Source organism: Gekko japonicus, unplaced genomic scaffold (genome assembly GCF_001447785.1).
Source record: "Gekko japonicus isolate JY-2015 unplaced genomic scaffold, Gekko_japonicus_V1.1 scaffold2640, whole genome shotgun sequence".
NCBI lineage: Eukaryota > Metazoa > Chordata > Lepidosauria > Squamata > Gekkonidae > Gekko > Gekko japonicus.
Window position 1 is genome coordinate 134,058 of NW_015168733.1, and position 25,518 is coordinate 159,575.

Consider the following 25,518-nt stretch of genomic DNA (forward strand, 5'->3'; position numbering starts at 1 on the left):
GATCTCTTCAATTCGGCGTCGGTGACCCGCATGCAGGCAAGGTAGTGCTTGAGGATCCTCACCCATGTGGTCCATCGTTCGGGGTGGGCCAAGTCAAACGGAGCGATGCCTTCGTGAGTGGCGACCCCGGAGGATGCGTTGGGGCCGGAGGATGAGGAGGTAGAAGCAGAGGAGGGAGCGGAGGTGGCATTTTGCTCCGACATTTCCGCGGATGCTCGTGGACGCTCGGAGGACCGGGTGAGGCGGGCGCGCTGGTCGAGCGAGCTTAGCCTGAAGCGTGCTAGGCGTGGAGAGCGATGCTGCTGCTCGAGGGGTCAGCAGTGTGCAAGCGGAGCCGGGAGCGGAGCGATGAGCAGTTGCCGGAGAGCTGGGATGCGTAGTTGCGCGGTTCCCGGAGAGGTCTCGGCGTCAGGCTCGGTGCGGTACTCGTGTCGGCGTCCGGGTCTTGTTCATGGGGTCGTAGATCCCATCCTCGTCGCCAGTGAAAAGTACTCAGAACGTGGAGTGATTCAGCAAGAGTGATTCAGCAGAGTACTTTATTAGATCAGGAACAAGACAAAGAAACCAGCTCGCAGGCCGGTTTATATGCGTTCAGAAAACCCGCCACCAGCACACCTAAACACACCCCCCACTCCCGATAGGCTATTTACAGTAACCGGGCGACCATTGGTCCCCCGGCTGGGAAGCTGGCCCTTTGATTGGGCCGGCTAGGATCCTACGGATCCTTTGTCTTTCGACTGAAGCTACTGAGGAATATTGCCTGGCCAGCCCGGGCAAGTCCGGGCATGTCAGGCTGAATGCACTACACCTGGTAATGGCGACAGTACATTACACCTTGTACCCAAATAAGTACAGGGAAGATCCCCAACTGTGATAGAAGTTCCCTAGCTAAAAGAGTTAATTTCAAAATATTGATATAAAATTCATATTTTCATTGAATCACAATAAAATCAGAAGCATGTTATACTCTCTGTTAACTATATGGCTGATGTCATAGGTTTCAGTGTAACCATATACTAAATTTGATTTGCATTTTAGAGTGTATTACCAAAACATCTACTTTGAGGTCAGATACCAACTCCTTGATGATTAACTTGAATTCTGATGTGGAAATCCCAGAAAGAGAACCTCACAAACTCCATCAGGATCAGTAATAACAACCTGGTAGGCTAGTGATTGCTGGTGTACCACATGTTCTAATGAGCTTTCCTTACCCTTAGGAAGAAGTTTATAATATAGTCCCTTTTCTGGAGATCTTTTGGCATCTTTCTTGATCTGAGTGATCAGCCAGGCACCACAGAGATGTATCACCAAAGACTGCTAGACATTTGAGGCAATGGCTCACAAAATCCACAGGCAGATACAATTGGACCCCTGACTTACAGTGCGTTAGCTGGAGAGTCTTCCAAGTCATTACAACAAGAAAGCAAAGAAAACAACATTGTTATGGGAAATAATACTGTGTCCAGACACAGTAGAATTATAACAGAAAACAAATTAAAGACAAGGATATTTTTTTCACATGAATTACAGTGGGATATGGGACAAAGTTGAGAAATTTGTTGTTATTAAAATATTTATACCCCACCATTCCTCTTGGTTTAAGGATGCAAGTAATAATTAAAACATTGCCAACCCCCCTTCAATTAAGGTTCTCATATACCTCACTCTCCCCTAAAAGATGTTTGCTGTTCATACCCCACCAAATGCCCTAGCAAACAAAGCCTTGTAAGGCCTCCTGAAGATCTCCATAGAGTAGTGTAGCCAGGTCCAGCTCCGAATTGGCGGGGGGCTCCCGGGTCCTTGTTGGGATCTTCTGCCCCACATGCTTGGCATGCAACATGATGACATCCCCTGGAAATGATGTCATCATGTTGCTGATGTTGGGGGGGGGGTGATGCTCTAGTTTTTGGGCAAAACCTTATGGTTTCTATGCCCTCAAAACCACAGAGTTTGCCCAAAAACTAAAGCATTGCTCCCCGTTGTTGGTGACACAATGGTGTCACTACCGGGTGATGTCATCGCACCAGCGACACCAGCATGTTCGGGGGCTGTTTGGGGGTGGGTCTTCCCCACCAGTCACCTGGCTGGTAGCAGACTGAAACCCCCAAAATCAGGGGAACCCCCACCCCAACTGGGGGGGATGGCAACCCTACCATAGAGGGGTCTCCTGTCACCTGTTTAAACAGCTACTTCCACTGAGTGGGGGCCATGATGGAAAAGGCCTGGGCTTTTATTGATGCCAGGCAGGCTACCCTTAGTGGAGGAGCAGCCAGCAGATGGTAGCCTAAAGGCTGGTGCATGGGATTGTATGGGAGGAGCAGTCTTTCAGATACATGCATCCCATCCCATGAAATACTTCAAAGGTCATAACCAGCACCCTGAGTTGACCGTGGAAACAAACTGGTGGCCAATTTAGCTGTTTCAAAATGGGCAACCTATATTCCCATCAGCTAGCCCCTGGCATGAATTGGGCAGTCACATTTCTGACTAGCTGCAGTTTCTGGATTGTCTTCAATGGCAGCCCAATGTAAGGCACAGCACAGTAATCCAAGCATGAGGTTACAAAAGCATGGATCAGCATGGCCAGCAATGTCCCGCTAAGCTGTGGAGTCCTGTGAGCAAAAATTCTACTTTGTGAGCTGCTGGCATTAAAGTTGTGAGCGAGCGATTTGGCTGCTGCATGAATTAGCTTGCTCTAGAGCCCTTCCTTCCTGAGCTAAGACAAAAACGTGTGAGCCAGAGGCTAAAAAACTGTGAGCTAGCTCACACTAACTCAGCTTAGAGGGAACACTGATGGCCAGATCAGCTGAATTTAAGAAACAAAAAGGCCGGTGAACCCAATGCAGCTGATAGAAGGCATTCTTGGCCAATGCACCATCCTGCTTTTCAAACAGCAAACTGAGTCCACAAACACCCCCACACTCTTAACCTGCTCTGCAAAAGCCAATTCCACTCTATCCAGGACAAGTGCATCCAATCTCTCTAGAAAATCAGCTGTATATTACATTACATTACATTTGCGATTTATATACCGCCCTATCCGTGAGGCTCAGAGCGGTTTACAGTCACAATTTTATCTAAGCTAGGGGTACAATGGTGAAGGGAGGGTATTTTTCCTAACTAGGCACCTAACAGCAGGATCTTTCTTGAATTCGGCGGTGGATTCGATGATGGTTCTTTTCCCTCAAGGGCACAGACGTCCAGTGTTGAAGTACGGATTCTCTGCATTAGTGGCTCTTTTCCAGCAGATGGCCCCCACAGAACACGAACGAGGCAGCTCGACTCTTTGTCCAATCGGCTCCAGTCTTCGTTGCACGTCATGCTCTCCAGGCACTGGTCTCCGTACTCGGGTTCGCTGCTCGCCGCCATCTTCGCCTTATCGTCATTGACTCAACACCATTGCAGCTGCTTTTAACACCGATCATGGAGGAAAAGTGCCCCCTGCTCATAAGGAGCAGGTACCCATTTACCTACTTGCCCATACAGGCTTTCGGACCGCTGGGTGGGAAGGAGCTGGGACAAAGGGCTGGGAGCTCACCCCGGCCGCGGTGGGACTCGAACTACCGTCAGCAGTTTGGCTAGATTAACCTGCAGGCTTTTTAACGGCATGCGCCACCGCTCCCACACTCAGCAAAGTACATGCAAAGGTGCTAGGAAGAATTTGCTCTCCTGTAGTGCTACCTCTGGGAGAAAGTGCATAAAAGGCTTACAGTAGTAACAGTTTATCACTCTGCCATAATTTTGGTTCAAGTATGTTACTTAATCCATCTATTATAGCACTAACAGCAGTATGCGTGTTTGGAACTGGGGTTTTGTTTTAGAGTTGTAACTTTCCTCATATTCTATGGTCACGGCACATCTATGCCACAAATTACAGCAGTTTCAATCTAGTATAACTCCTGAAAGTCCTTTCCACAGGATTCTGGGAACTGTAGCACATTAAGAGATTAGAACTGTCGTGACGATTCTCTCAAAGACTACAGTTCCCTTTATTCTGTGGGAAACTACTCTACATTTAAATTTGAACATGTGCCTTTTCACAGAATCATAGAATTACAGAGTTGGAAGGGGCCATACAGGTCATCTAGTCCAACCCCCTGCTCAGTGCAGGATCAGCCTAGAGCATCCTTGACAAGTCTTTGACCAGCTGCTGCTTACACTCTTACTGTAAAAAAGTTTTTCCTAATATCCAGCCGGTACCGTTCCGCCCTTAATTTAAACCCATTATTGCGAGTCCTATCCTCTGCCGCCAAAAGGAAACAGTTCCCTGCCCTCCTCTAAGTGACAGCCCTTCAAATACTTCAAGAGAGCAATTATGTTCCCCCTCAACTTCCTCTTCTCCAGATGAAACACTCCCAAGTCTCTCAGCCTTTTCTCATAGGTCTTGGTCTCCAGGCCCCCAATCATCCTCGTTGCTCTTCTCTGCACGTGCTGTATTCTGTTCACATCCTTTTTGAAGTGAGGCCTCCAGAACTGCATGCAGTACTCCAGGTGCGGCCTGAACAATGCAGTGTACAGCGGGACTATGACATCTTGTTATCTGGATGTTATGCACCCCAAGATTGCATTAGCATTTTTTGTCACTGCATCACAATGACTGCTCATATTTAACTTTCATTTGTGTATATGTGTGTGTGTGATTTTCATCTTAGGCATGAACAACAGATTTACAAACTTGCAACTTAGGCATGCGAACTTTGATCTTAGGCATGAACAACAGATTTACAAACTGCCATATTTGGGCTACTTAGGACTGCTAGCTCCAGATTGGGAAATTCCCAGAGTCTTTGGGGGTTGAGTAGGGTTGTAAGATTCCAGGTGGTGGCTAGAGATCTCCTGGTATTACAACTGATCTCCAGGCATCAGACATCAGTTCACCTGGAGAGAATGGCCACTTTGGAAGGTGGACTCTATGGCATTATACTCCACTGAAGTCCCTCCCCTCCCCCAACCCTGTCCTCCTCCTATTATGTCTTTACAACGGGAAAGATAAGTGCTGGAGGCAGTAGTGGTCATAAGAACTGTGCTTATTGGAACACAACAGACAGTTTGCAGAACAGGCCGCAACTAGGCCTCAGTAACTTTAACTCTTCCTCCAGTTATGATCACAAGACTTGAGTCTCTTCTTTCTAGAGAGCCTCTGGGAGTGGTCCTTAAAGTAATTGTACTAATATACCACATTCACTGCCAAAATCTCCAGGTATTTCCCAACTCATGGTTGCGATCACACAGGCAGTTCAATCCGCTGTTGCCCCACCTCAAATTAAGCCAGGTTATTTTGTGGCAGAGAATCTTGACAAGACTCACCCCTTTTAGCACGCTTCAATGCGCTTTTACCTCTCCTTGCATGATCAGACAGCAGCAAGCAGGGAGTCAGCCTGTCGGCCATTTTTCAAAAGTGTGTCCTTTGAGCATACCCACAAGCACTCATGAGCATGCTGGGATATGGAGTTCATGGGGCTGTCGGCCATTTTCTTTTTAAAGTTAAGTCCACAGAGCAAGCACACAAGTGATGAAGAGACTGCTGGGATATGGAGTTCACCGCCGTCCTCCCTCTAATCTTTTCAATTTACCCCTTCCCCAAACAGTATTCAAAAGCTGCAGAACAGGGGTGTCTTTCTTTGAGAGTTTTTCCAAAAGAAAACAAGGTTTTGAGCAGCCCCTTCCGGGTGGGTGGGGAGAGGTGCGTATATACAGTCATGTGATCCTCGCTAACTGGGGGGGGGGATGGCGGCTGGAAAACAAGAGATCAGTGAGATGGCCTGGGTGCGCAACAGAGTGACTAGATGACAGAAAATCCATTTTGGCAGCAGCTCAGACCAACAGGACCGGACTTTGTCAGGTATCAAAAAAACACGGGGCAAGGGGAGGGGGGAATGGAACTCAGACGACTGGGGCATGACAGACAGATGTTGCTGTCTGATCGTGCACTTTAAATCCATAAGGGAACAGCTTAGTTAATGAGAACAGAAGAAATTATATCTTTTCTTAGGTCAATTGTTATTTATACTCAACAGGGTCTTCGATTTAAAAATAAAATAAATAAATAAAATGGAATCATTTGATTATTTAGTCAACCCAATAAATAGCTCAGAGAACTCGACTAATAGCACAACCTGGACATGAGATGTTTGTCTTCCATTGTTTTCTTTTTGCTCTGAACATCCATGCTTGTTACAGGCTGTCATGGGTAACCACCTCTCTTCCCCCTCACTAATGTTTCCATTCCAGAAAAGCCTTTGTCTGTTGACTGTTTTGCCTGTCATGCAGCTGTTAAAATAAAAGCACATGGCCACCACTAGACAGAAAGATGGCCATTCTAGCCATGCCATTGGTTTCAATTGTCACAATTTTACTTAATTACATGTATAGAGCATAGCTGCTGTTCATTGTTGCCCAACAACAAAGATTAGCTGTCATGATGCTTTCCACCTGCCTTGTGCTTAGACAGCAGACATCCAAGATAATGCAACCATTGCACAGTCTTTTGTACACCTTCAGAAGCAGCACAGATAGGATTCCCTTTCAGGCTGGCCCTGTGCCTTCCTACCAGCTTCTGCTACAGGCCCTTCAGCAACAGTAACAAGAGATCACATGTGTGCACATTAAAAGATATTAGTAATATGATAAAGCCCCAATGTGCTTTCTATTGACCTTGATTAGAGAGATTCATGACCCTGAACCCTCTTACTCAAGCACACGACTTGTTACATTTCCCTTAATGACAAGCCAAAGAACAGGGAAGAGGGGGCGTGATTGTTCCCAGATGCTTCATACAGTAGATGTGTCTGCGCAGCTGGGCTGATAGGTCCCAGATGTTAAATACAGTAGATCTGTCAGAGCAGCAGGGAAACTGACAGAGGTTCCCATATGCTGACTACAGTAGGAAAGTCTGCCTACTTAGACCTATAGAAGACAATGGTGAGGCTACCTAGAAAAAAGGAGAAATAAGTCAAGTATACAATTCTGCCTCTCTAAGCTATATTTCTTTGTATCTAATTACTCTGAACAAGTTTACATTCAACAGAACTGCATGGTAAAGCTTTTCTTGAACCGTTAAGTCTTTTAGCTGGGCTAATGTTCTGTCCTCTTCCCAATTTAAAAAGCCTCCGTACATGTAGAAAAAACTAGCTTGTCAGTGAGAAAGCTAGGCCAACCCTTTCTTCCAGGGCATGCTAGTTTTCTGCATGTGGGGTAGGGGTTGTGAGCAATGCTCCCTCTAAGCTGTGGTGTCTTGTGAGCAAAAATTCTACTTTGTGAGCTACTGGCATTAAAGTTGTGAGCAAGCAATTTGGCTACTGCATCAATCAATTTGCTCTGGAGCCGTCCTTCCTGAGCTAAGACAAAAATGTGTGAGCTGGAGGCTAGAAAACTGTGAGCTAGCTCACACTAACTCAGCTTAGAGGGAACACTGGTTGTGAAGTAACTGAATGCATGCAAGTGTCCCCCCCCCCCCCCCGGCAGTACAACGTGGGAAAAGCTTTACTCCTTGACTCTGCAAACTGTATACATCAGGCATAACAGAAAAACACAGGAGGGAGGTACAGAAAAAAACACAACAGGCTAGTAAAAATGTGTCAAGAAGCAATAGGACAGTATTACCATCCTTCCACATAATAAAAAGTGATTGGCAGAGATACAGTGACATTGAAGCTGCAGTCCTATGCTTCATTAAAACATCCAAGCTCTTTCCAAGTAAACACACATCAAAAGTGGGCTGCAACATGCAGTCAATTTAATGCAAAGGAAGGCAATGGGTTATATCTACCACTCCACTCAGCAAAGGGCAGAGCATGCTATCAGCAAAAGGTGTGTCCCATCAATGCATGAGGTTCTTCTGGTAGTGGAATGAGCTGGAAGAATGCACATTGCACTGATGGAACATGCTGCCCTTAGCTAAGAGGAGTGGTAGGAAGCAACCCAGTGCTTTTAACAGATTGATTTCCTTTGGGAGTTGTGTCAGGAAAGACTATGAAAGCCAATAACATAAGTAAAGCTCCCCCCCCCAAAGGATTAGAACGATTGATGGAAGAATCAGACTATCAGTATCTGTAAATAGCACATGTTAAAGCAATAGGAAATCTCTGTATTTCATGAGAATGAAAGCAGGGGGTGAATCACTATTTAATTTAATGGGGCTAGCCAAAATTACAGGGAGGAATCTGAGTTTGATAGTCCATTTGTGTTACTCTGTAGTTATGACTGCCACCCTTTTATCTTACTGGGGCCTTGAACAGTTGCATGATAGACAGATGTTTATTTAACAGGTGCGCCTTTTCCTGGCCTGGAGATGAAGTGATGGGAAATGCTGCGCTTGTTTTGTTGCTGCCTGTCAAGCAGCTTTGAAAACACTGTCTCGGCCAGGAACGATGCATCAACATCAGTGAAGTTCCTAGGTTTGTTTGTACTATACCCTCTATAATCAGTCATTACTTGAGCAGTGAATATAAGGAAAATATGTGCATCTCATATCATTAAAATACTTTCACTGATGATTCACCATTTTGCTTTCATTACAGCTGCAAATGCAGAGGCATTCAGAGTGGGAACAGGGCCTCAGCATGGGGACAGTCTCTGTCAATGTTCCCTCTAAGCTGTGGAGTCTTGTGAGCAAAAATTCTACTTTGTGAGCTACCGGCATTAAAGTTGTGAGCGAGCGATTTAGCTATTGCATAAATTAGTTTCCCCGGAGCCATCCTTCCTGAGCTAAGACAAAAATGTGTGAGCCGGAGGCTAAAAAACTGTGAGCTAGCTCACACCAACTCACATTAGAGGGAACACTGGTCTCTGTACTTTCCTTCTATTTCCCCTTCCCATCCCTTGCTACCCAAGTGCTTTTTGCTAGGTTTTTTTTAAAACTGTAGTATGTATATTAATAGCCCTGACCCGGATAGCCCAGGCTAGCCTCAGCTCATCGGGTCTCAGAAGCTAAGCAGGGTTGACCCTGGCTAGTGTTTGGATGGGAGACCACCAAGGAATATCAGGGTTGTGACATGGAGGCAGGCAATGGGCAAACCACCTCTGAACGTCTCTTGCCTTGAAAAACCTACAGGGTCGCCATAAGTCAGCCATGTCTTGATGGCAAACACAACATGTATATTGATACAATGTTATAATGTTACAACACTATACCTATATAGGTATGGGGGGGGGGGGTTAAGACAAAAGTCCCACCAGTAGTGAGGGGAAATCACAAGTGTGAGAGACAATGGTTGGAGAAGTCTTCCAGGCAGGTTTGATTCCCATATTTAGCATTTGGGCACTGTACTCTTGGCTTTATTGTCTGTTATCTACATTGCTCTGATTTCTCACATACTCCATTACTTGATGGATTTCCCCCTTCTAACCAGGGGGTATACTTTTCTCATGCTGCAGGAAAAGCCCACGCCTAATTAACGTTTAACCTTGCTCTCACACAAAATCAGTTCTGTGACAATAAAATGAAAATTGATGTTAAATTCTCTAAATTTTATTTCTGTAGCATTTTATCCTGTAAAGGATAAGTGGAGATTATTTCTTTCTCCCTGTCCCCAAACCCAAGGCATACTGTATCAAATTTGATTTATATGGAGCAATATTACCTTTACAATGAGCTGTCACATTTCAGATCAAAGGTGGTCTATGAAAGCAGGAACGTGCTCTCAGGCTATGCTAGTTCCAAAGTGATTTCTTTCCTTCCTTCATCTGTCATCAGAAAATATATGCTTACAACAGCTCCATCAAGTAGGGAGGGCTTCTTCTTTGTGAACATCAAAGCACTTGTCCCTGCAACTTCCAAGAAGTCACTCCTTACATTTTAATCTTCAGCAATCATGACGATAATTATCCTTTTCATGAATTTAAAAATTAGGAGCTCTTTTACTTTATTTCCATCTGTTTCCAAAGTGTTTTTCTGAAGATATAAAGAGAGAGGGCCAACATGCTTGTTATAAGGACTAGGATGTGACCCTGAGGGCCCAATGACACCTTATGATGTCCCCAGAGTTGCATCATCAAACATTATTTGTGAATTGGATTGTGGGAACCTAATCCCAGACACACACAGGTCCAATTAGGATCGGGACCATGGTATTTGAAGAGAGGTGGCTCAAGCCTTCCCTGTGCTATTTTCATGATCTGAAATGGCCCAGTGGCACTATTTGCCCCACTGGAGAAACTTAGGGGTATTGCATTCATGCTCACAGTAGAGCCATTTCAGGTTGGGGAAAATGGCGAGCGGGAGGAGCTAAAGCCCCCTTTTTGTGTATACTGTGGTCTCAGCACAGAACTCCCAGTACCCCAGGAGGCTGAAGTTGGTTCCTTATTCGCACTTCCTTATTCATTCCTTATTCGTTACTTATTAGTGTAGTCAGAAACACTAGGGAGAGTGAGTTGGAAAGCTCTGAACCCCAAAATAAGGTCTGGACCACATGTATCATATACCCCCACATTCACAGGACTCTCCCCTTCGAGGGGACACATTCTGTGTGCTGGTCCAAAGCGCAGTTTTGGTTCCAGCTGCTCCAAAGTGCAGTGCCCCCAAGCACACAGAATGTGTCCCCTCGAAGGGGAGAGTCCTGTGAATGTGGGGGTATATGATACGTGGTGGTCCAGACCTTATTTCAGGGTTCAGAGCTTTCCAACTCACTCTCCCTAGTGTTTCTGACTACACAAATAAGTAACGAATAAGGAATGAATAAGGAATGAATAAGGAAGTGCAAATAAGGAATCAACTTCAGCCTCCTCAGTACCCCAGGTGGGCTGCTAACTCCAGGTTGGGAAATTCCTGGAGATTCTGGGGAGGGACCTCAGCCGGATATAATGCCATAGAGTCCACCCTCCAAAGCAGCCATTTTCTCCAGGATAACTGATCTCTGTTTTCTGTAATACTGGGATATCTCCAGGAGGTACCTACATGGAGGTTACAATTCAAGAGCCATGGAGGTTCCAAGGAAAAAATGTAATGTTTAGTTGGGTCCTAATTCTCTGCACACATTGGAATAATAGAGGTCAAGATGTGAAGTTATTTACTTCATTTATACCCTGCTGTTCTCCCCAAAATGGCTTACATTGTTCTCCTTTCCTCTGTTTTATCCTGATAACAACCCTGTGATATAAGTTAGGCTGAGACTGTGTGAAGGGACACAGCAAGCTTCCATGGCAAAGAGGGGATCCAAACCTGGGTCTCCCAAAGCCTAGTCCAACATGGTAACCACTACGCCACATTAGTGTGTAACATTTATCTCATACATCTCAAAGATTAAATCAGAGAAACAAGGCAACACACATTCCTTTACTGTGCCTGAGAGGCCCCCATTGCTCAATATTGAAGGCTCTGTTTTGCATTCATGCACTGCAAAGCTCTACCTTGCATTGCCTCTTCCATAGTCTGTTCTCCACTGATTTAAATGCCAAAACAAAACACATGGTTCAAACATAACAATAAACCATGATCATGCTAACCAGTTTGTCTTCCCAAATACCAAATCATTTTTTTGTATGTCTGGGACTCTCTCTGATCATGGTTTGGAAGGCAAACTTTGGCTTCTGCTCCTTGTTTTGTTGCCCACCTTTCACCAGAATTTTCAGCCACTGTCCTATTTTGAGAATTAAGCTTAAAATTGATTTCTATAAATTGGATTTTGAGTTGAGGACTTGGAAAAGTTTAAGAGGCAACTTCTGTTTGGCAGTTATTAAAGTTGCTTGGTAGGACAGATCTGTAGATCGCCTCACTTGAGTTGCGTACTGCTGAACCCCTTCCCCATGAAATTCATGGTATCTCTATCTGTACTGAAAAACTGTACGTATATTGCTCATCCTTAAGTGAGGCAATTTCAAACAACAGAATCCAGTAGCCTCCACTGCTCCAGTTTATGGACCAGTCAACAGTTCTTTGTTCCAGGATTTACACCGTGTTGCTCATCACTATACCTGTCCACATTCTACAAGATAATGCAACTTCTGCAGCAACTATATTGTACATTTGTACAATATATTTGATTCCAATAATATACTGTACATATCATCACTTTATAACATGCTAAGGGGGGGATAAAAAATTGGACAGTTTGGATGAATTCACGTATCAGTTCTGCTTGGTAAATCATCATTAGCAGGAATGCGTGTGTGGAGAGAACAAAGATGGAAGAGTGTTCTCAAAACCCTTCAAAATAGCTCAATGCAGCTGCAGGCATAAAATTTTCTGCTGCTTTGTGCTTTCCACTCTGAATGCAGAATGCTGAGAGGAGTAATGCTCTCAACAAATTGGATTTTTTTTTTCAGACATCATGGCAAACCAAACTGTCCACTCTGATGGTCCATGCTGAGCTTTAACCCTCATCTGAACCATGGCATCAAAGGTGTGTGTTATATGCCATCAGGTTGTTTCCAACGTATGGCATCCCTATGAATCAATGACCTCCAAAACATCTTATCATTAACAGCTTTGCTCAGGTCTTACACACCGAAGGCTGTGCCTTCCTTTATTGAGTCAATCCATTTCACGTTGGGTCTTCCTCTTTTCTTACTACCTGCAATTTTTCCTAATATTATTGTCTTTTCCAGTGAGTTTTGTCGTCTCATGATATGACTATAGTACAATAGTATCAGTTTAGTCATTTTAGCTTCTAGGGAGAATTCAGGCTTGGCTTCCATAGTATCCATAAAATTCTTCCGCAACCCCACATTTCAAATTAATCAAATTTCTTCCTGTTTGCTTTCTTCATTGTCCAACTTTCCCATCCATACACAGTAATAGGCAATACCATCTTTTTAAGTTTCTTCAGGGTTGTCCTCCAAGTATCAAGGGTAGTGAGAACCAATAATTACATCAAAAAGGACATTGGTGCTAATTTGTAGAGATCATCTTCCCATTTTGTAAAATATCCAATCTGACTACTTGACATGGACACAGACCAGACCATCTATTATAGTCAGTGCCATAAAACTAATTCGCTCTACAGAATTATGTCATGCATAGTTGTCTTTCATATCACATCTGCACTTTTATATCTTTATTTGTTGGTTTGCCAAAAGAATGAAAATGATTAATGCCTACTAACTTCAGTTTAGGCAGGGTACTTTAAATGTAACATGACATCAACATCTGCAGTTCACCTACTGCAATGTGACCACTTTGTTACAGTAGTCCTGGTACTAGAATCTCATAAGGTGCAGAGGTATATGAAAAGAAAAGTATATTCTGCCTCGAAGAATACAAAAATAAAAATAAAAACCGTCTAGGAGTGACATGACATTATTAATCCAGGCTGGCAGCCATGTTGGTCTGAAGCAGCAGAACAAAGTTTGAGTTCAGTGGCACCTTTAAGACCAACAACGTGTTATTCAAAGTGTGAGCTTTTGTGTGTACACACACTTCCTCAGATACACTGAAATGGAAGGTAACAGTTCATTGATATATATAGTGGGTGAACAGCAGATCAGCACACAACACAATGACGATGTTTTAACGGACGCAAAAACTAAACAGGAATAATACGTTAAGTTTACATGCTCACCATTTGTTTGGTGGAGCCGTCATCATGAATAGATCAGACTACATCCAGAAGGCTCAAAGACAATTCTCAAATACTGCTTTTTACAAACAACTGGACTCAGACCCCACACAGGAATACAAAAAAGAACTAAACAATATTATAAAGGAATTACCCCTGCACATTCAGGAACAAATCCTTTCAGACACACCACCAGAACCTCGACTGAGCAGAGAATTTTAGGCCCTAACAGTGGCAAGTGCCAAGCAGAGACTTAAAACAGTAAACGAAATCCCCTTGCTGACAATTCGGCTTCTTTAAAATGTGAGCATAAGAAACCATATTTTAATCACTCCTCTGGCATATGTATTTAGAGACTACAGAAAATGGAGAACGTTTCCATTGCCTTTGATTTTCATTTGAAAGATAAATCTCTAGGGTTTGTTCTGATCTTTTAATCCAATCAGGCTCACTTCTCTTTTTCATTCTTACTAAAAGTGCAGTAATTATAACTTATAGCACCTGCTTGCTTTGAAAGTCTTTGGCTGCCTCTTGGCTGGCAGAGGAACAGACAGTGTGCCCATCTGCTTTAGGTAAGAGCCCGCAACCACAAAGTTGTTAATTAGCCTGACACACGACTCTTCCAAGAGTACTCATGGTGAGTTGTTACCACACCTATAAAACTGCTGGTAGCCAGACACTCTGCCAGGGCATCACAACTGGATCACTGTATTACATAAGGACTGGAATCCAACGTGCAATTTAGAAACTTTGCCATCAGGTGTAGATGTGCTTCTTCAAATGCTTTCATTTTGTGCAGACCACAGATGAAGATCAGACAAGTGTAGAAGAGGTGCACCTCCTTAGTGGTAAATATGAAGATTGCACAAGGCTCTCTGCAGTCCCCCTGTAACTTAATTACTTTTCTTTCTTTTTTTGGCTGGGCCTCCCTCAGGCTTTTTGTGCCTTTTAACAGAAGAAGCTGCAATAACAAATGCTGCTAATTCATGGTACTGATTGCCAGAGGTGTTAACAAGTACTTCAGAACAAGGGAACCTGATGCAGTGGATCGCAACAGAGCAGCACTTTGCAGTATCTGAACATTTTACTTACTTACTTAAGAGTCTGCTTTTTTATCAGCTAGTATCGAGTTCAGTAGCATCTTAGAGACCAACAAGGTTTTCAGTGTATAAACTTTCAAGAGTCAAAACTCCCTTCATCAAGTACTCTTTTTTATAATCATAAGGTGTTTTGTTATCTCTTGCTGATGACTCCTGTCAGGGAGTCAAGGAAGGCGTCTAGTGTCCCGGCCCCACTGCTGGACCTCCTGATGGCACCTGGTATTTTTTGGGCACTGTGTGACAGTGTGTTGGACTGGATGGGCCATTGGCCAGATCTAACATTGGCTTCTCTTATGTTCTTATGTTCATGCAGATTGCTCAAAAGACATGTTGTACATTTTCAAAAAATCCCAAATCTCTCCAGAAGCGGTCAATGTCAAATCATATCATATGGGGAACACAGTTTGATCCATCAAGTATTATGGTTCGTAAGGGCCAATCTACACATAATGTGGGAGGATACTTGATTGGATCTCTCACCATTTTTGTTGTTACTTCAATGCAGCTGCATGGAGCTCTGAATCTGATCAAAAGAGTAGTTATGGGGAGGGGGAGTTAAACATTTTCTCTCTGTACTGTTCCCCCCCCCCATTTAAATTCCCCACTCCGAAATGCTGTTTGTCTTGCCAGGAGGAAATTTAGTATGGATTTCTTTATCCACTACAGTTTTTTGTCATATCTGTCATAGCCACTTCTTGTATCTGCAACTGTTAAATACGATTTGGGTTGGGCCACTGGAGAATGCCTCAAAATATATGCATTTCCTCAGCTTCCACAATGCACTTTGCCACTCGGACTTCACTTCCTTCCAGGCCATTCTGAGCACAGCATAGAAACATGTCATTGTGCATAGTGACTGTGGATGTTGGAAAAAATGGCTCACAAGAGTCAAGCATAAAACTCATAAATGTATGGGGCCATCTTTATAAAAGATGAATAAAATGAGACATAAATAAGAACTTCATGATAAAGAATCCAGAACATATGTTGCTGTGCAGTGCAGGGGATGATAGTCGGTGCAAAACATGTGGTCTTTCAGTGAACCTTATGCACCATTATTGATCTCCTCATTGAAGATCCTTAATAAGTGTCCAAGGAACTCTAGGGTTCCCAGGAACACAATCAGAAACCCACCGTTCTGACTCCATTGACATTCCATCACTGCACAATCACTTGGTCTAAATCCACTGAAATCAATTTGCTTGGACTGGAGTAACTCAGCATAGAATTGTGCTGTGAACACTTCAGAGCTGCTGAGCATTTCTGCTCAAACGTTCAGACATCAGGTGTAGTGAAAGATACACTCATACAGATCCTGCTGCCAACATTAGTTGAATGCCAGAAGCACCAGAATCTCTAGCTCAAAAGATTCCCTGATAACAATAGAGGTTTTTATTACACAACTAGAAATATGTTAAGCTGCCAGACATATTGGCATTGCTTTCAAGGGTTGTTTTGTGTTAAGATTTTTCAGGAGGCTGTTGTCAAGTGCTGAAAACACCAGAGTGCCTTGCCAGACACCTCTTAACTAAAAATACAAAGCAATAAAATATTGAAACTCCTATACTACATCATTGTAAACTGTATTTCTCTACAAAAGCACTGTTCTTTCATTCTCCATAGGATTGGTAATTTTCATTTTTCAGTGGTTGCTTCCCTAGTGGTTGCTACCCTCCCTGGGTGAAAGATTGCTTGCTGTCACGCATATGGGACAATAAACTCTGGTGCTGTTTGTAATTAACATGACCCAGTTCATTTCAACATAATGGATTGGAACCTGCAGCTCTTGCATCAGGGGAAGGCTCCTTCCGCCAGAATAAAGCACCTCTACGAGTGGAATGGATCCACAGAATCCAACCAATATTTCAAATATTATTTTACTCTACTTGCAGGCTCTTGGAGATAGCCAATGACATACCTCCATCCTAAAATCCATGCATCTTCACTGTATATTTATGATGAAAATGGCAATTTATCTAGTTAGTACATTTTGTGATAGTTACAGCTGTTGTGATCCTATTCCTTAGAAAATCTCGTTGTGAAAACTTTCCAAGCTCCTTCTCCAAGACTAGACAGAGGATTTGGGCATTACTTTCCTACCCATTCTGCCCCAAATCAGAAATGTAGTAAAAGTGTACTTCAGAACATACACACAAGATAATTAAAACATCAAGCAAAACCCACAGTATTTCCCTGTTAACAACTAAGGTCATCTTTATGTAAGTCAAACAAGACATTAATTATTATTAAAACTTTATGCTTGGGGATTCCTGCAGATATGAATTTGTCTTCACTATCCTAGCTGATTTGGATATATTATGGTTCCATAAACAGAAACGCCTGCTCAATATTTAATGTGCTGCAATTTATGCTATGTTTGAGCCCTGGAAATGTTCACATTACTTCCAATTTTATTGTGCTTTTATTGTTGTTTTCTTTATCACTGTTTTTTGTCATACTGGAATGGCCTTTGGATATATACAATGAGTTCCTACCTACTACCTACTTACAAACATTTGTCTTTAGCACAACTGATGGGCTTTTCTCCCCAATTTGAAGATGCAACAATGTGCAAGAACAACACTCTACAATTCCTCGTTTTATTATGTATTCACACTTGCTCCCATCCTGCAAACCTAATTCTCACACCAGTGTGGAATACGGTATAGAATGCTACCTGATTTTCATAAAGTAACTAAGTATTCTAAGAAATGACACACAAGCCCTATAACTGAAGGAAAATGGAAAAAACATCACTTCTGAGCCATGTAAATAGGCCTCAGATTCCCCCACACAGCCTGTGATGTTATATTTGGAAGCTACTCTGCAGTGATATACGGGTGTTCCATGTTGGCAATAAATATAAAGAATAGTTGTGGAAAATTGCTCACAGATAGTCAGGGGGGGGGAAGGAATCCTATTACAGATCTTAATATGAAATTCCCATTCTTGCGAAGATATGGCAAGAATAGAGGGATGTTTGGCCAGGACCACTTTGGATAAAGAAGCTATGGCGGTCCCAATGGTGTATGAGGAAATAAGGTTAGCTTTAGAGCTTCCTTAACTCACAAAGCAGCCTACTAAGGGGAAAACACTGTTTAGGCAACAACTTTTCATCTTTATCAAATCAGGCTTCGGGTAACATAATCACCACTAGTCTAATGGGACTTAATCAGGGCAGTGAGATCTCCAAAAAGGTTTTTTTTGCTATTAAATCTGGATTTAGTACTGGAAGAAACTTGGCGTTGCGGGGGAAAGTGCAATACAGCTGTGGTTTCTCTTTTATGTTGCAAGGTACAAGAATTTCAAGTCATCTCAGCAAAGCCTTCTGAAGGAGCCACCCTGTAAATGCGTATGAGTGGACCCATACATGCACATTCCTTATTGTGGCTCCCACTTTGTAGAATGGCCTGCCTGGAGAGATGAGGAAGGCTCCTACACTTCTATCATTCCATAGATCAGGGGTGGCCAAACTTGCTTAATGTAAGAGCCACAGAGAAGAGACATCAGATGTCTGAGAGCCGCAAGACATGAACAAATATTACACACATGTTTTTATTGGAAAATATGCAAATTTGCTTTTTATTAACATTAACATTAAATAAGGCTGCCAGAAAAAAAACCTCAAAAGGGGTAAAAACAGACAAATGCTTTCTCCAAGCCAGCTGTGCTTTGAGGATGCATTTAAATTTAAAGTTGCTTTCTTTCTCTGCTCCCCCCCATCTCAAGCCTACACTGGGAGGGGACCACTGGCTACAGAAGGGATGACCGATCAGGCAGGCATGCCTCCCCTTCGCTCCCCCAGCCGCCCTGCTGGGAGCTGCACAATATGTGTGAAAGAGCTGCATGTGGCCCCCGAGCAACAGTTTGGCCCCCCCTGCCATAGATTGTGTAAAACAGAACTGTTCAGGAGGCATTTTTGTAAAAAGAATAGGAATGGAAGGGTTCAGGAGGATGCTTTTTATAAAAGGAACAGGATAGTACTCTGTTCTAGTGTTATTGTATTAATACATATAGCTCTTACTGTACTGGTCTTAGTGTATACTGGTCTTACTTAGCTCTTACTGCACTGTTTTCTTCTTTTCTGTATTGCTTATGTTATATCATGTCTTATACTGTTTTTGTATGCATTGTTTTCTAATTTTGTAATCCTGGTCCTACTGCATTGTTTAGTGGGTATTTTATGATGTCTGGTTGCATTGTTTTATACTTTGTAATCTGCCTTGAGCTCCATGAGAAAGACGGGCAAGAAAGAAAGAAATGAGAGACAGACAAGTGATTTTAATCCAGTAAACAGTTCTCTGTGTGCTGTTTCACACAGTTAAAATTACCTCTATATAATGTGTCCCAGCCATCCCAGGAATTTCAATTGCATGTGAAATCTAGTTGTGATGGGGTCCATTGATGTGACATAAATGTCTATGAACACAATGGTTTGAACAACCTCTGCTGTGAAAGTGGGAATGTCTGTGGTTGTATCCATGGATGACAGGTTATGCCCACCATGTGATCATGGGTACATACTTGACTCAAGACAACTTGAAGTGTATCTCTTGGGATACTTCCACACAAAGATGCTTCTCTGCATATCTCTCTTTGCTGCAACAGAGCACCCATGCAGCAGCTTCTCCTGGACCTCCCATGCCTTGGCCTGCTGCAGCCATCCTCTCCCCCTGACCAGAGGGATTTTTAAAAAATAAAAATTGGGAATTCCTAAATCAGTATACTGTTATGGCCCTGAGTTGGATAGCCCAGGCTAGCCTGATCTCATCAGATCTTGGAAGTTAAGCAAGGTTGGCCCTGGCTAGTATTAGGATGGGAGACAGACTACCAAGGAATACCGGTTTGTGACCTGGAGGCAAGCAATGGCAAACCATCTCTAAACATCTCTATCCCCGAAACCCTATAGGGTTGCCATAAGTCAGCTGTGACTTGGTGGCAAAAAAAGTGTTATGAACATCTATTTCCATAATTTACTACTTCCCTGCCTTCATTTTTAAAAAGCAAGTCTCTAGCCCTTTTCACTGAGGAGTTATAAGGGAAAATGTGCATCCTGACGTTTTCCCCTGATAACTGCAAAAACAACAATGAAAACAACAACAAAGAGACTTCTTTCTCTAAAAAAAGGAAGCTAGAAAATAGCAGTTTCTGGCAATAGATTGTTATAATGTTATAATGCTGTGGCAATCTAGCAATCTCTGATTTTTTTAAAAAGCCCCTTTCCTTCACAAGCCTTCTAGGATGTGTGTGAATGTGTGTGGGATAACAACAACTGCAGGGACTGAGGGAAAGAAAATGGCACCAGTATGGGTGGTACCTGGAAAAATGCACAGCTTCCCATGCACAACATCTAAAGGTGCTTTGATTGCAAACATTCCAAAAAATCATATCAAACCAGGTTTGGGAAAAATTGCAGCAAAATGGAGGAAAACACAGAAGCAGAATGAAAAGAGGATGATATCATGTGGATGTTGTTGAAAACAACGCTGCTGTAAGGAAGCCAAGGCAGAGCAAAATATCTGTGTGGAAATAGTCTCAGAGGCAATTTTGCAGATATATAATTCACCTTCATTTCTGTACGTAACAAACTGCCAAACTCAGTACTTCATTTGCTATGTTGATTTCTGTTCTCTGTGATGCTTTTGCTTTGAGCTGGAAGGGTGTGTGTGAATGGGGGAACGAATGTATAGGAATGAGCTTTGCTAGGCGCCTGTAATAATTTCCCAAGTGGCCTCCTGAGGAGGGAAGACAAACTGTCCTTGAAGCCTTTGCTGCCAGAAGCGCTGCTATAGTTAACTTTGTATTCGCAGGTGTGTGTGGAGGGGGAAGAACGTGCATTGGCTTGGCGGGATGGATGACCAGTGTGACTGGGCCATGGCATGGGGGGGTAGTTTGAAGTGGGTATAATAGTGGGTTTGGCGCCAATGCTTGCCAGTTCTGACACAAGTTTGCTTACATCTGTATCGACTGTATATCTCAATAAACAAATCTTGCTCCTGAAGAGTGCTGTTGGGAGTGAGTACGTATGGGGGTCTGACACAAACGAAGTACAGATTTCATGGTGAGATCCATATCTTGAGATGACCTAGAACATAGATCTTGCTTCATGAGCTTGAGTGTTACTTGTAATTTTGGAAGTGGATAGTCAGCCTATGAACTTCTGCCATTTGACTCAAGGATTCTGCCAAAAGAAATAAACCTCCCACTGTGATCACTGAATGGCTGTAGTCCATGAAAGTTTATGCTTCAAAAAATCTAGTAGTTTTTCACATGCCACACGACTCCTGTTTGGTTTTGCTGCAACAAACTAACACTACTCCCCCACTGGAATCTGCTACCACACTGTGTCATTGCCTGGTACCCAAGAAGCAGCCGGTAGTGCAAAAGTTTCTCATGCTATGCCAATGTGAACTTCTTAGTTCTAGAAAAAAATGGAGAATATTCAATAGACATCCCTGTAGTTTAGTAAAGCACCGAATACTGAAGGAGGGTACAATAGTTTGCAAGAAAATATCTCTCCCTTCTCTCATATCAGTAGCATCTCTGTGTACTATCAATCCTTGCTCTCCCAATGTTAAGCCTTTTCCATACAGGCACTTTTCCACAGGAAGGCTGAAAATTGGTTGCACTGTGAAGAGAAGCTCGGGCTTCATGGGACAGTCGCCATGTTGCCACATCAGATGGGAGTAAATGTGTGTGCTTGTTGTTATATTGTAGTATTGCTTCCTGAATAGAGGCTGGAATGGTGTTAACACAGAGCTTTATGGTACACTGTTTCTCCTCTGCAGGTACAAGACATATAGTTCACCTTTGTGTGTGGGGGGAAATGCTAAGAGGTCCCTTCACTTCAAATATCAATTAATCTTTTCAAGCCAAGACATTACAGCTAATTGTTAAGGAGAAAAACAGTGGTTGACATGCTTGGATAGTGCCCAGAACACATCATTGGAAGAGAAAGCTCAAAACCACTTCTTTTGTATGGGAAAACATACTTGTGAAAGACATCATGCAAGAACCTGAATGTGAATTCATCTGTAAGCACATGCCACTCTTTGCTTTGAGAAAACAGTTCTAGAGATCAAAGTGTAACAGAGTTTTCTCATGACCCAGTTCTCAAGCAAAAGGCTCATATATCCCACTGCTAAGATGTAGAGTCACTACTGGGCTGGATGATTTGAACAGCACAGGTGTGTATCAAAAAGGAAATTATTAGGAGGGTTCTTTGAAAGAGGAGCCACAGAGGAAATTGCACAATGGCATGTGCCTTCTACCTACTTCTTGTTTAGCACTATCATTGTTGGGAGAAGTAGCTATATTGCTGAAAGTTTCTTATACATCAAAAGAGTTTATGATAGATACAGCCACACTCATGTAGATGAACAGATGCTTAAAACAGCAATGCTGATTATGGGAGTGGGAAAGCAAATCCAAAGGTTCACAATACCTGACTAAGAGCCATAGGGCCACTCAAATGTTCTTCTTTTAATTGCACCATTGGGAACAAGTTACTGGTGAACAAATACAGGCTGATATTACTGAGTTGGCTGCAAAACACTGCTCTCTACTGGACAAGAGAAAAAGTTAAAAGCAAGTATACTATCCCTCTAAATGTGGACTAGCTTCTATTGGTGTGTCACTGTCACAGTTCTTTGGAAGGAGACTTGGATTTCTAGACAGCACTTATTTAGTTTAGTTTATTTAAGGTTTAGTAGCCCATAGGCCATACACCATTAAAAATATTTATTAGGAATTTAAAAGAACAGTAAAACAGAAATTTGCCACATCCCCGATGCAATTTTGGCAGAGGCTGCTCAGAAGTAGTCTTAATCTTGATGAATCAGGAAAAGATGAATATTTAGACAGCCATTTTCTTAAGAATCTTTCTCTTGCTGTTGCATGCTTTGGACAATAGAAGAAAACATGACACAGCGAGTCAAGTTCTATCAAAGGACAGTCACAATAGCGCTGGTCCAGAGGGGCCTTGAGAAAACGGCCTTTCATCTGGGCTGTTGGAAATGCATTGCAGCATGCAATTATATATGACCGCCCCAATTTTGGAATGGTCAACATGTTTAAGTAGAGAGGCAGGTCAAATTTAGTGGAATATTTAATACCTAGATGAAGTGGGGAGCATTTTCGTATAGCATCTGTTTGAAGGGCATCCCAATCATTTTGGAGCAACTTTTCTGTGAGTAGTGTTTGTCTTCTTTTAGTTAAATTTTCTGTCTTCCTTAAGCCCAATTGGCTTATTTTCACATCTACAGCATCATTCCATGTTGACCAGCAATGTTCATTTTTTGTCAGTATGGTAAAGGTTGGAAGGCTTTCAGCATTTAACAGTCGATGGCCCCAGTCACACGGGTGGGATATCGCGGGGGGGGAGGCGTGGCTGTTTGCCCTGGAGCGAACTACCGCGCGGCAGCTGGATCAAACGTCCCGCCCGACATCCTGCCGACGTCCCGTGGTTGGGGGGAGGTGCCGATCATACTTCACTACCGCGGCGTGGCAAAGAAGCAGCGCCGCGGGGGTTGTGTTGTTGTTTTTAACTCAAGTGTTCGCATGCGCCGTTGGGTGCTTGTGCGCACCCGTGGGGACTTGACCAAAAAAACCCCTTTTCGCGACGGGACATGGGCGGGCGCTGGATGCCACGAGCTAACACCGGAAACGTGATCTGACACCCGCCCTTGTGCCATAGTTTCCGGAAACTAGTACCTCGGAGGTACTAGTTTTTTACAGCGCATCTTTGGAGTGAAGCCTCGGGTGAGCCACAGGAGCTCTACGCTTCCCAGATGTGGCGGTGTGATCGCGCCCGGAAAATCCGCCTATCTTCCATCTCTCTAGCATGCCTAATGCTCCGTGTGACCGGGGCCGATATTTGTAACTAACTATGGCCCTCCAGATCAGAGTTGAGTTTCTTGGGAGGCTTAACTCAAGCTTTATGACTGTAGAAGCGATGCATGGAGGTAACGTTAATATTTTACAGAAGAAGGCTTGCTGTAGTTTTTCAAGTTGCTCTGTTGGACCTAAGAACCAAATTTGGGAACCGTATATGCTTTCAGAAGTGCTGGGACATATTGTGCTCCTTGGATGTAGAAAAACTTCTTCAAGGCTAGTAAGGCTAGGTCAACTTTCTGTTTAAGATATTTAATGTGCTTGGACCATGATAAGTTTGGCTGGAAAACAATTTCTAGATATCTGAATTCATTGACCTGTTGTAATTTGTACCTTCCGATTTTCCATCTTTTATTTGATTATCTTGTTGATTTTGTGAAAACCATAATTTTGGACTTATCCTCATTTATCTCCAATAGCTCTTCATTACAGTGGGAAATAAATGCATTAATGGCATGTTTTAAGCCAATCGGAGTTCTCGATAATAAGACAAGGTCATCAGCATACAGCAGGGCAGGCACTGGTCAGTTTCCCACACACGGGGCATGAGCGGGTATGTTTTGCAAACCTGGGACAAAGTCGTTTAGATATAAATTGAATAGATGTGGTGCAAGAACACATCCTTGACAAACACCTCTTTGGGTAGATATAGGGTTGGATAACTGCCCCTCATTGTTTATTTTAACAGGCAGCAAGTTTCCCGAATAAAGATTCATTATTAACTTCAATAATCTTTTAGGCAAACGACAGCACTTATTATGCTTGTTCCAGATCCCAAGAATGCATAAAAGGAAGTACTTCTTCACACAAAGAGTGATGAACACACGGAATTCACTGCCACAGGAAGTGGTGGCGGCTACAAGCATGGACGGCTTCCAGAGGGAATTAGATAAGCATATGGAGCAGAGGTACATCAGTGGTTATTAGCCACAAGGTATAGATAGGGGCTCTGGGGCAAGTGATTCTCTGTCATCTTGGTGCTTGGGGGGGGGGTCAACAGTGGGAGGGCTTCTAATGTCCTGGCCCCACTGCTGGACCTCCTGATGGCACCTGGTATTTTTGGCCACTGTGTGACACAGAGTGTTGGACTGGATGGGCCTTTGGCCTGATCCAACATTGGTGTCTCTTATGTTCTTATGTTCTTAACTACATTTTACATGATGGAACAGCTTGCATTCATTCCACTTCTTTTCAAAGAACATGATAACTTTTTATATTAGTCTTTATTGAATAAAACAACTATTCTACGTAAAACGAGCCCACTCACTGATAAATGTAAATTTAGCAGCTCTGTCAACAGACTAGGGAAGACTAGGAGTTCCTCCAATCAAGTCAGTTAAAAACTGTTGTTAATTGGGCTCCGGCCTTCTCAGAGACTGCACCTGTGCTATGAAACAGGCTTTCTGGGAACTTGTCCAACCTTGAAGCACAGATTTTGGAGGCTCTGTAAAGCAGAATTTTTCCAGTGGGTCTTTGGTGGCCCATGAGTGGAGGCTGTAGTTGGCTTCCCTTTATTCGTAGTTACGCTAATGTTGTTGTTGTTTTTAAAAAAGGAAAGAAATCATGGAGAGAGAGTTTATGACACAGATGAGCAATCGAAAATCTACAGCATAAAGACAGTCTTTCGAAGACTTCAGAAAAACTTCTTCAGATTTCTGAAGAAATGTTTATATGAAAATCAGCTTCCAGTTCTAAAACTTCAGATGCATTATACTATATTGCTCCCATGACTGCCTGACTGAGCAGCTGGAAGCCTATCCTAGTAAACGAAAGTGCTGGGATTCTACCATACTTTTGAAAATCTCTTGCTTAAAAGACTGCACAGTATCAATCCATAAGTACTTACAGTGACTGAAGGTTTGGAAGATCCCACAGAGCCTCTGCTGGGATTTGATTTAGTTGATTGTTCTGTAACATCCTATAATTAGAAAAAAAAGCCTTTCAAAACAAACCTTAAACACAATGAAATGTATATAATTTTTCTCCCAACAAGATCTCAGAGTATAGATACTTTTTGACATACAAAACCC

General features: G+C 43.0%; 1 protein-coding gene across 1 annotated transcript in view; it reads right to left on the reverse strand.

Annotated features, from left to right (window-relative positions):
- Positions 1-25,518, reverse strand: part of LGR6 (leucine-rich repeat containing G protein-coupled receptor 6) — a 169,877-nt gene that overhangs the window by 81,192 nt on the left and 63,167 nt on the right. Inside the window, exon 4 of the mRNA XM_015415603.1 lies at positions 25,335-25,406. Within this exon, the coding sequence (XP_015271089.1) occupies positions 25,335-25,406 (72 nt within the window). The remainder of the gene's footprint in view (positions 1-25,334; positions 25,407-25,518) is intronic.